Below are 15,591 nucleotides of genomic sequence, written 5' to 3'. Positions count from 1 at the left end.
GTGCTTGCGGTGCCACTGGGAAGGGGAGGTGAGCCCAGGAGGCACGGCCGGGATGGCAGGGCTCCCTGGCCTCCCAGCCCTGGACAGAAAACCCTGCTGCCAAAACCCTGTTCTGAGACCTGTGGCCCGACTTGGCCTCAGAAATGGGGGGGAGGGAACTGTTAATGGGACAGGGCTCCTGGGCCCACATCTGGGGCAGGAGCATTCACATGCTGTGGTTGGGGTCGGGGAGGGAATCTGGTTTTGTTACTTAGCAGTGGCTTCCGCCCCCACCAAGCCCCTTATTAACAATAAAATCCCATTTGAGTTTTGATTGTTGTGTTGGAAACTAGACCTTGTCTGAAATGTGGAGTGGCCGTGACTGATTAAGATTCAACCCAACTCCCCACCACCACCACCATCACCCCCTAGTGCCCTCTGGCTGGTTGTACAGCACCAACCTACAAACACCTGGGGGAAAGCAGTTTTCCTCTAGACCCTGAGGTCTTTCCCCAGGAAGGGCGGGACTATAAGGCCCATTCACGTCCCCTCCCACCAGCCTTCCCCCCTCCCCAGACCCCCTCCCAGGAGAGGCCAGAGACTTGGGGTGGTCCACATCCCAAATGAAGTGGCCACCCCCTGCGAGTCGGGACTCAGAAGTTGCCCAGCTAAGCCCCCCAGCTTCAAGGTGAGAAAGCTCCCACAGGGGTACCTAGTGCCTTGACCATTTGGATGCTTTTACCTGCCCTGTTCCCTGTGGAGGTGGGGCCCTCAGGGAAAAGCTAAAGAAAGATGGGGAGCCCCTGACCTGTGCAGCCCTCCTTGGACGGTTTTTACCCGTGAACTGGGTGGTTTAATCATCCCCTCGCCTCTCTGAGCATTGGTTTATTCTACCAAGAGTGTTACCTTCAAGTCAGCGTGAAATCAGCTCCTGAAACCAGGCATCTGGTCTACCACCCCTCAGCTGGATTCCACCCAGGGGGCCAGAGTGGGCATCTCCACTGGCCATGCCACTCCTAGTCCCTCTGGCCCATCTCTGCCGGGCCTGTATTTCCCGATCCAGAGGCCTCAGGGACGCCGAGCTTCCCGCCCCGGGCCCCGCTTGGCTACTTGGGGGTCCGGATGAGCGGGTGGTAGACGGGCTTCACGATAAGGTGCAGGTGCAGGGAGTTCTCCACCAGGTACTCGGAGTTTCGCCGCTGCAGGTCGGCGTGCGCCAGGAAGTCGCCGGCCTCCTCGCTGCTCTGGTGAAAGCTGTAGGCGTGGCGGACCAGCAGGCGGCCGTGCTGGCGCGTCCCCACCAGCACGGTCTTCTGGAAGCTCACGCCCGCCGCGTCGCCGCCGCTGCTGGCCGGCGTGACCACGAGCCGCGGCCGGCCGTCCTCGGGGCGCGCGAGGGGCAGCGCGGTGCCCGCGGCATCCGCGTAGACGGGCCGCAGGCTGACGGGCAGCCAGCGCGGCGAGAAGAGCACGTTCCACGTGACCCGGCGGCCCGAGTCGTGGCCGCTGGGGCCCAGCTGCGTCTGGAAGCTGGTGCTGCGATCGTCGCGGGCCGGGTTGTTGATGACCCACGGGGCGCCCCAGGCGGGCGCGAGGTAGTTGCGGGGCAGGAAGGAGCTGCCGTTGACGTCGAAGAACTTGGCATAGTGCAGCGGCGAGGCGGCGTGGAACTGGTAGGCCTGCAGCAGGAGGTCGGCCACCGCCGGGCCGTGGCGCGCCAGGGCTGCCGAGCGCGCCTGCAGCTGGAACAGCTGCGCCGGCGGGATCATGGGGTAGCGGATGGAGCGCAGCGCCCGCTCGGCCACGGCGGGGGGCGGCCGCGCGCGGCCCAGCCACGCCTCCAGCGCGTGGAACAGCTCCAGCTCGTCCTGCAGCACCAGGTCCGAGCGCGGCAGCAGCTGCGCCAGCAGCTCGGGGCTCACGGCGCCCCACTCGGCGCTCCCCGCCACGGCCGACAGGTTCCAGGCCAGGAACTGCAGGCAGCTCTGGCGCAGGGCCTCGTCCCCGGTGCTCACCGCGTAGTGGTACCAGCCCACCGCCGGGCCCGCGCCGCCCGCCAGGTGCGCGCGCATGTAGTCGGCCACGCCCCGCTGCAGGGAGGACACGCCGTACTTGGTGGCCAGCCTGTGCAGGGGGATGGCCTGCGCCAGCAGCACGATCAGTTCGCCGCAGTAGAGGTACCTGCCGGAGAGGCGCAGAGATGGGGCGCGGTCAGGGCGGGCGGGCCCACCCCGACCCACCCCGACCCACCCCGACCCCACCCAGAGCCGCTTTCTGGGTCCAGAGGGCCCCGGCCTTGGTCAGAGCGCATCATGGTCAAGGGCGTCAACAGAAGGACCCTCCCAGGCCCATCCGACTTCGCGGCCTCTTCTTTCCGTTTCTCGTGGGGACATGGAAATAGCATGCATGTACTGAGCACCTACTAGGTGCCGAGCTCTGTGCTAGAACAAGACAGATGTAGCTCCTGCCATTCCAGGGTTTACTATCTGGACTCATAAGCCGCCAGCTGCTTGCTATGAAAGGGGGCAAGCCATTTTACTTCGCTGTTTGCCTCTGGCACTAAAAGATGTTTCCCAGGCTCCCTTAGAGCGAGTGCAGTCATGTGACTAAATTCTAGCCAATGAGATGTCCGCAGAGGCACACAGTGGGATTGGGGGAAGGCTGGTTAAATAGAACTGACTCGGGTGGTGGGGGGAACCTTTGGCCCTTCTGTGTTATCCCTCTTCCCGTTGCCCGGAAGTTGGAAGCAATGACCCGAATTCCGCAGCCGTCTTGCCTAAGCCGTCAAATCAGGGTCACTTTCTCAGACTAGAGTGTGAATGGTGCCCCACTAGCAGGAGGCAGGAGATGGGGCAGAGAGATGGCTAACCTTTTTAGCTCCCTAGCCCTCTGGTTCAAAACGGGGCCAGACACCAAAGCCACCCGGAGACATTAAAATAAGAAACAGCTGCTTGGGGGACTTCTCTGGTGGTCCGGTGGCTAAGACTCTGTGCTCCCAACTCGGGGGGTGGGTTCGATCCCTGGTCAGGGAGCTGGATCCCTCATGCCGCAGCTAAAGATCCCACGTGCCACATCTAAGACCTGGCGCAGCCAAATAAATAAATAAATAAACAATTTTTTTTTAAAAAGGAGAGAAACGACTGCTTGGCCCAACCCTAGACGGGAAGCCCAGGATCCAGGGTGGGGCCCGGGAATCTACAGTTTTTAAAAGCTCTCATGGCCAGATTTGGAAACAGCTCTGAGGGTAACTGGTAAGTGACATCAAACCACACAGAGCCTCCAGGCAAGGGCAGGGTAGTCACGCTGCATTTCGCAGGAGTGCAGTGGAAGGAGGGAAGGAGGAGGCGGTTGCACGGTCATCCTAATGACATCCAGGGAATGGACATGATGTCTGCTCGGAGCCAGGGCTTCCATCACCCTGTGAGTGGAGAAGCCAGGGCCTTGGAAAGTCCTGGAGTCTTCCCCCTGATCTTCCCCACCTGATGAACTTGTCAAAGACAGCAGCACCGTCCCGGGGCTCCTGCAGCACCACCTCGCTCTGGTTACTCAACAGCTCCCGGAACAGCTCACTGTGCAGTCCCAGCAGCAGGCGGTGGGCGTGGAAGACTCGGACCTCGTCGGTGCCCGCAGCCTGGACCCGCAGCACCACGTCGCTGGCATTGCCCTGCCGCAGCAGCTCCTGCAGGCGCTGGAGCAGCGTCTGGGAGTGGTTGATGGAGGTGCCCGTTGATTCCCCACCGACATCAGTTTTCTGGGCTGCAGCAGGAAGGAACACGGCACAGCCTGAGAAGGCACGCGGGTCCCGGGCAGCGTGCTGGGGTTGCAGAGGGACCAGCTGGAGATGCATGTGGTTGGATGTGGGCAGAGAGTAGATGAGGCTGGGGAGGCTGTGTGCTCACCTGTTTGTGCCCATGAAGTGCGTGGATGCATGTGTGTGCACACAAGCACATCCTGGGTGGAGAAGCTTGTAAGCCTGACGCTGAGCAGACCCTGAGAGGATGCTCTTGGAAGGTGGGCAGATTCCTGGCGGGGAGAGCTCGTGACCCAGCATGGGACAAAATGTCCAGAGCTGGTCTCCATGATGCCAGACCCCTAGGCGAGGGTCGAGGAACCTCTTGGTTCCCACCCTTCTCACCTCCTGAAGAACTGTGCACCTCACCCCTCGGAAGAGTTGTCCAAAGGAGTGCGGTCGCTAACAAATTGAGCACTTACTACAAGCCAGACACGCTCCTGGGAGCTCAGAATAGCACAGTGAACAAAACAAGCCAGCTTCTTACACTCATAAAAGCACAAGTTAGCTCCTTAGGCAATAAATACACAAATAAGCGCTCTAGTTTTAGATTGTGGTAAATAAGGGAGGTGCCAGTAGTGGGGGGGCAGCTCCTTTAGGTGCAGGAATCAGAGACAGGCTCCCTGAGGAAGCAGTGAGAAGCCAGCCAGAAGCCCTGGAAGAGGATGGGCTTGGCAAGCTGGGTGGGGGGCGAGGATCCGCCCCAGCGCTGAGCGGGAGGGGAGGGGCTGGCTGTGAGAGGAGGCTGCAGCCTGGAGGGGAAGCTGCTTCCAGGCCCAGCAGCCCTCCTGGGTCCCGTCTACACTGGCCTGCAGGAGACCAGAGAAAGCACAGAGGGCCAGCTTGTCCTGGACAGGACTCTCGGGGTACCTGTGCCTTGAGGCTGGTGTTCCCCCCTTGCAGGCTGGCCGCGCTGGGCCCTTCTCTCATGTTTCCAGGGATACCGTGAGGGTCAGCTGGGGACATGCCCTCGGCGACAGAAAACTCAGTGACAGAAAACACTGCCAGCAGCTTCTCCAGGCGGACCACAGTGTGAGGAGCTGACGGCAGCAGATGGCACACCCACCCCCCAGGGCGCGTGCGTGCACACACATACATGCACTCGCACACGCGCGCGTGCACACACACTCACAGTCCCGAGGCCCATGTGCGCTCTTGGAGAGGAGACACAGGTGAGCAGAGCATCTTTGTGTCGGCAAGAGGGAGACAGAGGGAGGAAGAAAGGGTGAGAGAGGAGCCCGAGGTTATCTCCCAGCCCCGCCTCTCCAAGCTGTCACATTGAACGCCCTGAATGCTGATGGCACCCCACTCGCCTCTAACTGGGCCCAGCTGCCTGGGACAATGGACAGTGGAAGGGTCTTCTTGTCGTTGAGACTCCTGCCTGCCTGCCCAACCCTCGTCCCCTCGGAGGCAGGCTGCCCTCCTCCACGGAGCTGTGTGATCAAATCCACTCTGCGACCGTCCTGGCTGGCTGGACACCGCCCCCTCCTGGCCGTGTGTGGCTAAAGCCGGAAGGTCCTGTCCCTTCTCCCTGCCCCCTGCCCACTCACCTGCACGAGTGACCAGGCCCACTAAGGTCAGGATGGCCCAGAAGCTGGCCCAGGACCCAGGTTTGGTGTAGCCCAGCCTAAGCATCTTTGTGCCCTGCCCCCAAGCCCACTGGAGGGAGAGCAAGCCCAGACCTCTCCACTCACATTCCTCCTCCTTATATAGGGTCCCGCCCAAGGGGATGGTGCCCTCCCTTCCCTGGCTGGCTTCCCTCCCACCACCCAGCCTCTGCCGTGGATTGGTGGAAATGGGCCCCAGCTGTTGCCCAGGCAACGAGTTAAGCCAGAGAGCAGCAGCCCCAGGGGCTATTGTGCTGCCTGTGGGCCCCTGAGGGGGACAGATCCGGCACCCTCCCCCATAGCTCCTACCACATGGCACAGCTAGTCATTCCTCTCCTGGGAAGTTTAAGGCTCTTCAAAGGGCAGGCAGAGGGCTCCAAAACCAGTGGCCGCCACCAGCCCAGAGGGTCGCCGGCCCCCTCCCCGGATCCCAGGCTCAGCCTCCACCCTGGCACAGAGCACAAGCTTGCCAGCGTCATGGCTGGGGAGCCATGGTGAGCCGGCTGCAAAGGAAGGGCCTGGAAGAGGAACATGGCGGCAGCTCAGGCTCCCACTCCTCCCCCTCTCCCATTTTGGGGTGGGCTAGCTCTCCAGAAAGGAGGGCAAGGGTCTCAAATAGGGGCCCACGGGGTAACTGATATCATTTTCATGTTCTTCGTTGAAGAATGCTCCTGGGACGGTGATGGGCCTTTAGGGAGATGGGGGCTGTGACCATCACACCCCTCACCCAGGGTCAAGGTGAGCTAAGATGGCAGGGCTGGGCATAGAGGAGCTGCATCCGAGCCTGTGCACCCCTGCACGGAGCACCCCTGCCCAGAAGAGAGCTGGCCGCCTCGCTGGAGGCTGGTCCTCGGCAGGCATCCCACCCCCCGCCCAAGCAGCCCAAATCCAGGCATGGGGACTGGAGGTGCCTGGTCACTTCCTTCCTTTAATTCACCTTCCCAAGAGGTCTCAGGTCTCTTGGTTCACCTTGTTGGAAGGCTTCTTTTACCAGCTTCTGTCCAACCTCCTAGTGTAATTTTTCCCATCTCAGAGTTCCAAGGAGACACACAGCAGACCCAGTACCCCACCCTGACAGTTGGAGAAACAGGCAGAGAGCTAGATGGCCGTTTCAGCTGGGTTAGTACAGAGGAGAGCTCTTCTAAGGACAAAGGAACAGAGAGAGGAGGGTGGCGTCTAGAGCCCAAGGGGTGTGTGTTATGGGTGGGCAGGTGCTGGGGAGGCCTCACCTTTTCCAGAAGCAAGTAGGCCCTGGCCCCGATCTTCATGGGGGGGAGTCCTTCCAAGTTGATGAATTGAAATGGTGGAGGTGGGGTGTGCTCCTGAGAGATCAGCTCCGAGTTTCTCCTGAGGCTGGGTCTTTAACTGGGGGTGGGTGGGAGCCCACCCTCCCTTGCTCTCTGGCTACCAGGGACCAGCTCCATGCATTGATTTCTGCCCCGGGCTGGCACAGAGAGACCCAACAGCTCCACCCCCCTCTCTGGAGCCACAGAGAGAGCAGGAATTGGGTCTGGCACATGCCTCGTCCGGGTTGGCAAAGATGTAGCTGTCCAGCCCAGCGGAAACCCCTCCCGGCTGTCCTGACCTTCACGCCTGGTTCCCCTTGTCCAGATCCACCATCCCTTGCCCACTGGCTGCCCGCCTGCCCTTCCCGTGGGCTGCACCACCACCCTGGCCCAGCTCAGAAAAACAGAGCCTCCGTGTGACGGGGGTCGTGGCCTCTGAGGGCATCCCGGCTTCCACGTGCAATGCTTTCCGACAGGAATGATGATAAAAAGATGACGCTAAGAGAACCCACTACTCAGAAAATGGTCTTAACTTCTTAACTCCAGCCTCCTTGAGGCTCTGCATCAGCCCCTAGAGGTGTGGCTGCCTGCACTGGAATCTCCCACACCACCTAGGAGCCAGAGCACCTGTGTCTTCTCAGCATCTCGGCGATTGTCATGTACACCCCAAGCTAAGGTCTACCTGCTAGAATTACATGGATGGCATTTCAAGTGTGCAGGGATCGGGGCTTCCCTGGTGGCGCAGTGGTTGAGAATCTGCCTGCCAATGCAGGAGACACGGTTTCGTGCCCCGGTCTGGGAAGATCCCACATGCCATGGAGCGGCTAGGCCCGGGAGCCGTGGCCACTGAGCCTGCGCGTCCGGAGCCTGTGCTCCACAACGGGAGAGACCACAACAGTGAGAGGCCTGCATACCGCGAAAAAAAAAAAAAGTGTGCAGGGATCGGGGAGGCTCCAGGTTACCAAGAAGACTCAGGAGGGTCACCTCTGACTCCCCATCTCTGAGAGGCTCCACCTCTTACTAGCTCTAACTTCTGTCATCCCTGAAACCCCTCTACTGATTTAGAAACTGGCTTTCCAGGAATACGCATTCTCCGTTCTCATTTTCTTAGTCTGAGGTTTTCTGGAGTGTGTGCATGCACGTGTGTGTGTATGTGTGTGCGCTATGTATGTGTGCACACGTGTATGTATGTGTGGTGTGTAGGTGTGCATGCATGTGTTTTGTTTTGGCCACACCGCACAGCATGTGGGATCTTAGTTCCCCGACCAGGGATCGAACCCGTGCCCCCTACAGTGGAAGCACGGCGTCCTAATCACTGGACGGCCAGGGAATTCCCTGCATGCGTGTGTTTGTGCGCGTGGTGTGCGTGAGAGTCTTGGAGCTGGAGAGAAGCAGGAGGGCGTTCGCGCTGCCCAGTCTTGGAGATGGAAGATCTGAGACAATCCGTTTCATTTTGCCCTGTCGATCTGGAAGCTCCATAATTCCTTGAAAGCAAGTCTGAGCTAGAACAGAGAGCAGTGTTACTTCCCACCCGAGGCAAGGGTATCTATAACTCAAGTGACTTGTCTGAGGTTTCACGGCTCAGAATGGGCAGAACCAGGATTCAAGTGCTGCTTCGCTGCTTGACTTTTCTTTCCACAGCCCCGTACTGTCTTTTCTGGGAAGCTACTGTGTTGGCCAAAAAGTTCATTCGGCCCTTTGGGTAACAGCTTATGGAAAAACCTGAACGAACTTTTTGGCCAACCCAATGTTTCAGTAGCCATAGATGATCCCCGTGGGGCAAGGAATCTCTAGTGCTGGAAAAGCACGCTTGGGGCAGGATGTAGAGTTTCTGGATCTGTGGCATGAGTGATCAGACACGGGATGGCGGAGGGGTGGGCTCCCAGCCCCAGCCCCACCCCAGCTGCAGCCTCCCTTGCACCTGTGACATCTCCCTTCCTGAGCTAGGGAGCCCCCAAACGCTTAGATTGGGGAAGAGGGAATCCTGAGCTTAGGTTCCAGGCCACATGGATTCAGGGGGGCACAGCAAAGCTAAACAGGAAGGAATTGCTCCCTGAAGTAACTGACATGATATTGAAAGCTTCCCCTGAAGCCGGGCTGTCCCGCGGTGGCACACCTGCCTTCCTGCCTTCCTGCCTCCACCCTGCTGTCCCCCGACTGGAGGACCTTCCGCATCTGAGTGCCGTCCGCCTGGCCCCTTCCTCTCCCCGTAAAGCCCGAGCTCACAGTGGCCTCGTGCTGCCTGAGCCCCTGCTCTTCCGGAGAGCAGATGGTGGGAGGGAGTGACCAGCGAACAGCTCTGGGGGAGGGACAAAGCCACGTTCAATTTCCAACCTCCACTTGCTAGCTCTGTGGCCTTAGCATAGTTGCTGGACTTCTCTGAGCCTCGGTCCCCTCTTGTGTGAAACGGAGGTAACCTGAGTTAGCTTGAGGGGCTGCCGGGAGGGTGACACATGTAGGACAGGGTAGGTCCTCAGGAAATGTCAGCAGAGACCCTCACACCCGGCTGTAAACGGCCCCCTGCTCATCCACAGCCTCCTGGCGCAGGGAGGTGGTGGCCTGAGGAAATATCTGTACTACTTGCACCCTCTGGGGCTGGAGTCCTGGACACTCTGCCTGGGGACCTGAGTGGGTAGTGCCTACTCTGGTCCCACTGTGCCTCCCAGGGGACCTGGCCAAAGCCAGAGGACTCTCCGAGGACTTCAGGGTCAGGCCCCAGCCAGCAGGGGTCAGCAAGGCCTCTGTGAGTTCCAGGGCTGCGCGTGGAGGTGAGGCTGGGGGTGGGCGTCCAGGTAGCTCCAGCCCCGGAATTGGGGTCTAACGTAGGGAAACCAGCTCTGGGACATTCCCAGAGGGTGAGCATGGGAAGCGAGTGCTGGCTGGGCCTCAGCTCTCCTGCGAGCCACTCCACACGTTGTCCTGGGTGCCCTCTGTGGGCTGCACCGGTCTCTCTTCCCCTCATGGGGCTGGGGAGCCGGCCGGGTGCAGGTTCCAGCCTCTCCAGAGCGCAAGCCACGCCGGATGGTGTTGATTTGCCTGTTGATTTGCCGGTGACTAATTTTCCTTAAAGGATGGTCCATTTCACCAGGGCCAGGAAAACAACGGTTGCAAGGAGCCGCTGGGTCTGGGTTTCCCAGCGCTGCTGGCAGCCTGGTCAGGCTTCTGCTGGCCTGGCCGTCACGGCTGGCACTGGGCATGGCTTCCTGCCACCCTTCCAGGCCAGCAGCCCCCCTGGGTAGTCTCCTTCTCGTCCTACCACCCACAGCCACCACGGCACTGACTCCTTCAGACCTGGCCCGTGAGGCTTCGCTCCAGATCTGGGTCCTGCCCAGGGCAGCCTCAGCTCTCCCTCCCCAGCACTGGTTCCCTCCCCCCAGCCCCCTCTGTGTCAGCTCCTGGAATCTGTCTGCCTTTCCCCAAAGGCCTCACGCCCAGGGTTTGACCGCCAGACTGAGGCCAGGCCGGTTCCCAGAGTGCCCTGGAGCACGAGGCAGCCCAACCAGAGCCCTGATGCTACCCCCGCCCCAAGGTCTGCCTCCCAGCCTCGCCCCTCCCCTGCCTGGGCACCCTCCCCATCCTGGTTTGCTCCAGGCAGCGACTACTTTACAGACTCCTTCCCCTCAGCCTCTGCCCCGCCCTCCCCTTCCTCCTCCTCCCTCCCCCCTCCACCCCACCACTCTGCACCGACAGGCAGGCTCCGGACCGCTGGAATAATCCTGGGGCAAACAACCGCTCAGAGAGCTGGCGGTGATGAGAGCGAGCTGCTGGGACCACCAGAAAAAGCCACGGGGTGACCCAAGACTCAGGACCCAGGAGCATGAGGCTTGCAGGACAAGAGACAGGTAAAGCGTCTAGGGCCAGGGCAGGTGGGGAGAGTAAGGTGGGAGAGCCAGTAAGGAATCTAGAGTCCGGGAGTGGGGAGCTTGAAGCGGATATGGAAACATCAAAAGCTGGAAGGTGAAACCTAAAATCCTAAAGTGTGGGCTAAGAGGGACAGGGACCAGAGCATGGGGTTGGTCCTCATCCCAGACTGGCCACCTGCCAGCTGTGTGTGATGGCAGGCATGTGACCTTACCCCCTCTAGACTCAGTTTCCCCATCTGAAAACCGGGGCCATTCCAGCTCCAATAGCACCAGAAGAGGGTGCTCTCCAGCGTAGAAAGGAGCAGAACTTAGTAACATCTCTCCTTAAAGAGGGGGGTGGCTGTTTGGCAGAGCAGTGCAGCTGCCGTGAGTTACTGTGGGTCAGGATCACCCGGGATGCTTTAAAAACACAGCTGCCCAAGCGCCGGTGCAGACCCTCTGGCTCAGGCCGCCTGGAGCAAGGCCCAGGGCCCCGGTATTTCACAAGCGCCCCACCCCCAAACCCCCTCCCGACCGTGAGTAGCAGCCCGTTTAGGGCCCTGCTTTGCAGGCTGAAGAGCCACCAGGAACAATATGATTGAGAAATTATCTCTATGTCAGCATCAACGGGGGAACCGGGCCACTACGGGGGTGGGCTGGGGTGGAGTGCGCTTGGCAAGAAGGATTACCGTCTGGCTGGGCCTGACCAGAGGGTCTGCACAGAGTGGGGGTAAGTAAAGCCCTCAGGGTCAGGGTCAGGGTCAGGGTCAGGGTAGGGCTGCTGCCAGGCCAGGCTGGAAAGGAACCAAATGCTCTAACCCACCCTCTGCGCTTCCTAGCTGGCCAGCTACAGGTGACGCCGCCGCTCACACCCAATGGCAGTGGGCTGAGCCAGGAGTTTGAAGGCCATTGGCCGGAGATCCCGGAGAGGTCCCCATGTGTGGCCGGGGTCATCCCTGTCATCTACTACAGCGTCCTGCTGGGCCTGGGGCTGCCTGGTGAGTGGGGAGCTGGGTCTGGGGTCGCCCAGAAGTTGGAGGCCTCCTTCAATGGGTGGCAATCCTCTGGGCTGACCCCTGAAACCCAGGGTCATAGACCCCAGGGCTCTCCTTGCCTTTGTGGGGTGATCTGGGTCACTGGAAAGCCAAGCATAGTGGGGAGTAAAAGTGAGGGGCCAGGAGTTGGGGTGCTCTATAGCTAAACCCAAGTTTTCACCACAGCAGACAGCCCCCTTCTACCCCCAGGAATGGGCATCTTCTAGGATGACTGACTTCGTACAGAACCGCCCCCAGCTCCATCAAAAGCTTCCTGTACCATCCACTGCGTTCAGAGAGCAGAGCTGGGGGTCGGGTGGGGTGTGGATGCAGGAAAGGACGGGTGGAATTAGGGAATTGCCCATCCCTGCCCGTTGCCAGGGAAGCTGGTGTGTAAGGCAGTGGCCTACGGTGCATGACTGGACAAGGCAGGGCTGATCTGGTTAACCTTCCAGACAAAGTGAGGTTTAAGAAGGGTCTGGAAAGAGGAAAAGAGAAGCCAGAACTAGCAGGTGGGGAGGGACGATGAGAAAGCAGATCCGAGGAGCCCTTCTAATGCCTTTGACCTCTCCCTCCCCTGACCTCGGTTGTCACCAGTCAACCTCCTGACCACAGTGGCCCTGGCCCGCCTCGCCACCAGGACCAGGAAACCCTCCTACTACTACCTTCTGGCGCTCACGGCCTCGGATGTCATCACCCAGGTAGTCATCGTGTTCGTGGGCTTCCTCCTGCAGGGAGCGGTGCTGGCCCGAAAGGTGCCCCAGGCTGTGGTGCGCGTGGCTAACATCCTGGAGTTTGCTGCCAACCACGCCTCAGTCTGGATCACCGTCCTGCTCACGGTCGACCGGTACAGCGCCCTGTGCCACCCCCTGCACCATCGGGCCACCTCATCCCCAGGCCGGACCCGTCGGGCCATCGCTGCTGTCCTTGGTGCTGCCCTGCTGACTGGCATCCCCTTCTACTGGTGGATGGACGTGTGGAGGGACGAGGACCCCCCCAGCACACTGGACGAGGTCCTCAAGTGGGCTCACTGCCTCATCGTCTATTTCATCCCTTGTGGCGTTTTCCTGGTCGCCAACTCGGCCATTGTCTGCCAGCTACAGAGAAGGGGCCAGAGTGGGCCTCGGCCCCGGGTGGGCAAGAGCACCGCCATCCTCCTGGGTGTCACCACGCTCTTCGCCCTGCTTTGGGCGCCCCGGACCTTTGTCATGCTCTACCACCTGTACGTGGCCCCCGTCTACCGGGACTGGAGGGTCCACCTGGCCTTGGATGTGGCCAACATGGCGGCCATGCTCAGCACAGCAGTCAACCTCGGGCTCTACTGCCTTGTGAGCAAGACCTTCCGGGCCACTGTCCACGAGGTCGTCCATGACGCCCACCTGCCCTGCACCCTGCGGTCACAGCCAGCGGGCGTGGTGGCGGAACCTGTGCTGAAGCCTGCAGGACTCCCCAAAGGGGCAGAACTGTAGAGGAGGAGCCCATGCAGGGAGCTTGGGGTGGTTCACAGCCAGATTACTGGGGTCTTTGTGGTTGCTCCCACAAAACTTTATCAACACCCTACTTTGCAATCTGGGGATGGAAGGAGAGGCCCCTTCCTTCAGGGGTGGCTTCCCAGGAAGCTAAATTAACATTGGTTGAATGAATGAATGAGTGAGTGAATGAATAGATGGATGGATGGATGGATGGATGAATATGAGTTGTTTCCAGGCCACCCCTTCCTGGAGCCCACCTCTCATACCCTGAGTTGATGACTTCTCTGGCTCCTAGTGGCAATGCCAGGGAGAAAGAAAGGGAGATGTCCGCAGGATTCCAGGCCTTTCCTGGGCTGCGGGAACCAAATGCAGGGGGCCGAACAATGGGAGAGGGGCTGCCTGGGAAAGGGAGTGGTCTTTTTTTTGTTTGTTTGAAAGGGAGTGGTCTTAAGCAGATTCAATGCCCCAGCCCTGGGGCGACATAACCTCTGGGGTCTCTAGCATCCTGGACTGATTAAATCCCTGCCCTGGAGCCAGAACAGGTTCAGGGGCCCAGAGCAGCCCTGGGGCTGCACTTTTCATGGTTGCTGAGGGCCAGGACTAAGAAAGAAAATGCCCTCTTAGCTCAGGGGCCACGAGAGCGGGAAGGGGGATCCCGGCCACACCCCTGAGCTCACTCCTCTTGGAGAAGAAACCTCTTTCTCCACCAAGGGGAGGAAGGGAGATGGCTCAGCCCATCTGAGACTATGAGGGGCTCTGCTCGGCCCCTCCCAGCCTCTCTCCTTTCAGCCATGCCATCCGGGAGAGGCAGCTGGGAGAGATTAGCAGACAAACCTCCCACCTGCTCCAGGCACTGGGTAAACACATTAGCAGTCTCCTTTCTGCTTTTAGATCAGACTGAGCTGACCTTTCCCCTGAATGTGAGGTCCAGGTGGGCCCCCACCTGCACCCAACCCCTTAATGGGATCACAGAAGGGAAAGAGCCAGTTATGTGCTGGGCAAACAGTCGGTGCAAAATAAATGCACTTGGCTTTCCTCTCTACTTCTCCCCACAGCAGAAATGTCCAGGAAGGGACTTTCAGCCACACCCAGAAGGAGGAAAAGGCAGGTCCCCAATCCTTTATCCACAGTTCTGAACTCCAAAAACTCTGAAAACAAAGACAGTTTTCCTGAGTTTGCCACAAACACACCAGGATAGATACAAGACCACGTATGTCTTGGTGCTGCCCACTGCATAGGTTCGCTGCAGACTCTCAGCAGGTGTGATTTTGTGACAACGCCCTACACCCTGCCAGAATAGAGATCTGTTACTTTATCTAAACCACACATTACCTTCCTCTATTCTGAAAAATTCTGAATCCTGAGATACCTCTGGTCCCAAGAGTTCAGAGAGAGGATTGAGGACCTGTAAGTCCCATCACTTTTGCCACAACAAGGTCTCAGCGGGCCCTGAGTGGGTCTGGGGCATGGCAGATTCCCCCACTGTTACCGAACCAAACTTGGGTCCGCTTGCCTGCTCACAGTAATGCCAATCTACTGACACCTGGTTGTGGTGAAGGAAAGGGCAACATTGATCACAGGGCGCCAAGCAAGGAGTCCAGGCAGCTAATGCTCAAAAGGCTGCAACTCCCTGATGGCTTTTAAGGAACGGTTTTTAGACAGAGTGAGGGAGAGGGTTGCAGGGTGAGTGATCAGCTTGTGGACACTCTTCTGATTGGTGGGTAGTGAGGTAATCAGAAGTCAACATCATCAACCTTCTGTTTCCAGTTGGTCTGGAGTCTACATGCTTGTGGGCAGCATACAGTTAATTTCTTCCACCTGGTAGGGGTTTCAGTATCTGCAAAACAGCTCAAAGGACTTGGCACAGAATATTATCTATAGCCCTTGAGGAGGAACTAAAGGTCCTTGACTTTGTTTAACGACTAAACTATTATTATTTTGTCTTGTTTGAGTATTTTCCTTTTTTCCAACAAATGTATTTCCATGTAATTTAACACACCAGATAAGGAGTTCGGGCCTTTTCAGCCCTAGCTGCCTGGACTCCTTGCTTGGTGCCCTGCAATAAACGTTGCACTTTCCTTCACCACAACCAGTGTCAGTAGATTGGCTTTACTGTGAGCAGGCAAGTGGAATCAAGTTTGGTTCGGTAACATTATGTGCACACAGATGTGTCCATGGGTAGAGCTGATGCACCAGAGCTTCATTCCTTGCTTAAGGGGGAGGGGGTGCAAGTCCAGGTATCCCAAGAAGGGGCACAAGAAGGTGAGATGATGCCTTCCCCATACCAGCCCCAGGGGCCATGTCCACCCTACAGAGGAAAGGTGCTTTTGATGCAGAATCAAATGGAATGTCTTGAGGGAGAGACCCCCCCTCCCCCTCTATACGAAACCTGTGGGGCCCTGCAGGAATGCTGCCCAGTACCAGGGGGTACCCTTGACATGGAAGGCAACTACAGTGGGGAAAGACTGGAAGCCTGGGACTTTCCTGGTGGTCCAGTGGTTGGGACTTCGTGCTGCCACTGCAGGGGGGCATGGGTTCAATCCCTGGCAGGGAACTAGGATCCCGTGTGCTATGTAGCGCA

At 59.0% G+C, this 15,591-nt stretch overlaps 2 protein-coding genes across 2 annotated transcripts; one reads left to right on the top strand and one right to left on the bottom strand.

The window, feature by feature from the left end:
* Nucleotides 1–891: 891 nt before the first annotated feature.
* On the bottom strand, nucleotides 892–5,404 carry BTBD17 (BTB domain containing 17). The gene is made up of 3 exons (XM_060081566.1): nucleotides 5,320–5,404; nucleotides 3,459–3,735; nucleotides 892–2,160 (listed from the first exon to the last, which is right to left on the bottom strand). The coding sequence occupies exons 1-3, from the start codon at nucleotides 5,402–5,404 to the stop codon at nucleotides 1,086–1,088; spliced, it is 1,437 nt and encodes a 478-aa protein (XP_059937549.1). The 3' UTR covers nucleotides 892–1,085.
* A 5,047-nt stretch (nucleotides 5,405–10,451) lies between these two features.
* On the top strand, nucleotides 10,452–13,007 carry GPR142 (G protein-coupled receptor 142). The gene is made up of 3 exons (XM_060081567.1): nucleotides 10,452–10,504; nucleotides 11,344–11,502; nucleotides 12,136–13,007. Exons 1-3 carry the CDS (start codon nucleotides 10,480–10,482, stop codon nucleotides 13,005–13,007), a joined length of 1,056 nt encoding a protein of 351 aa, XP_059937550.1. The 5' UTR covers nucleotides 10,452–10,479.
* Nucleotides 13,008–15,591: the final 2,584 nt, after the last annotated feature.

Source organism: Mesoplodon densirostris, chromosome 18 (genome assembly GCF_025265405.1).
Source record: "Mesoplodon densirostris isolate mMesDen1 chromosome 18, mMesDen1 primary haplotype, whole genome shotgun sequence".
Classification (NCBI taxonomy): domain Eukaryota; kingdom Metazoa; phylum Chordata; class Mammalia; order Artiodactyla; family Ziphiidae; genus Mesoplodon; species Mesoplodon densirostris.
This window is presented reverse-complemented; position numbering and strand designations above follow the sequence as displayed.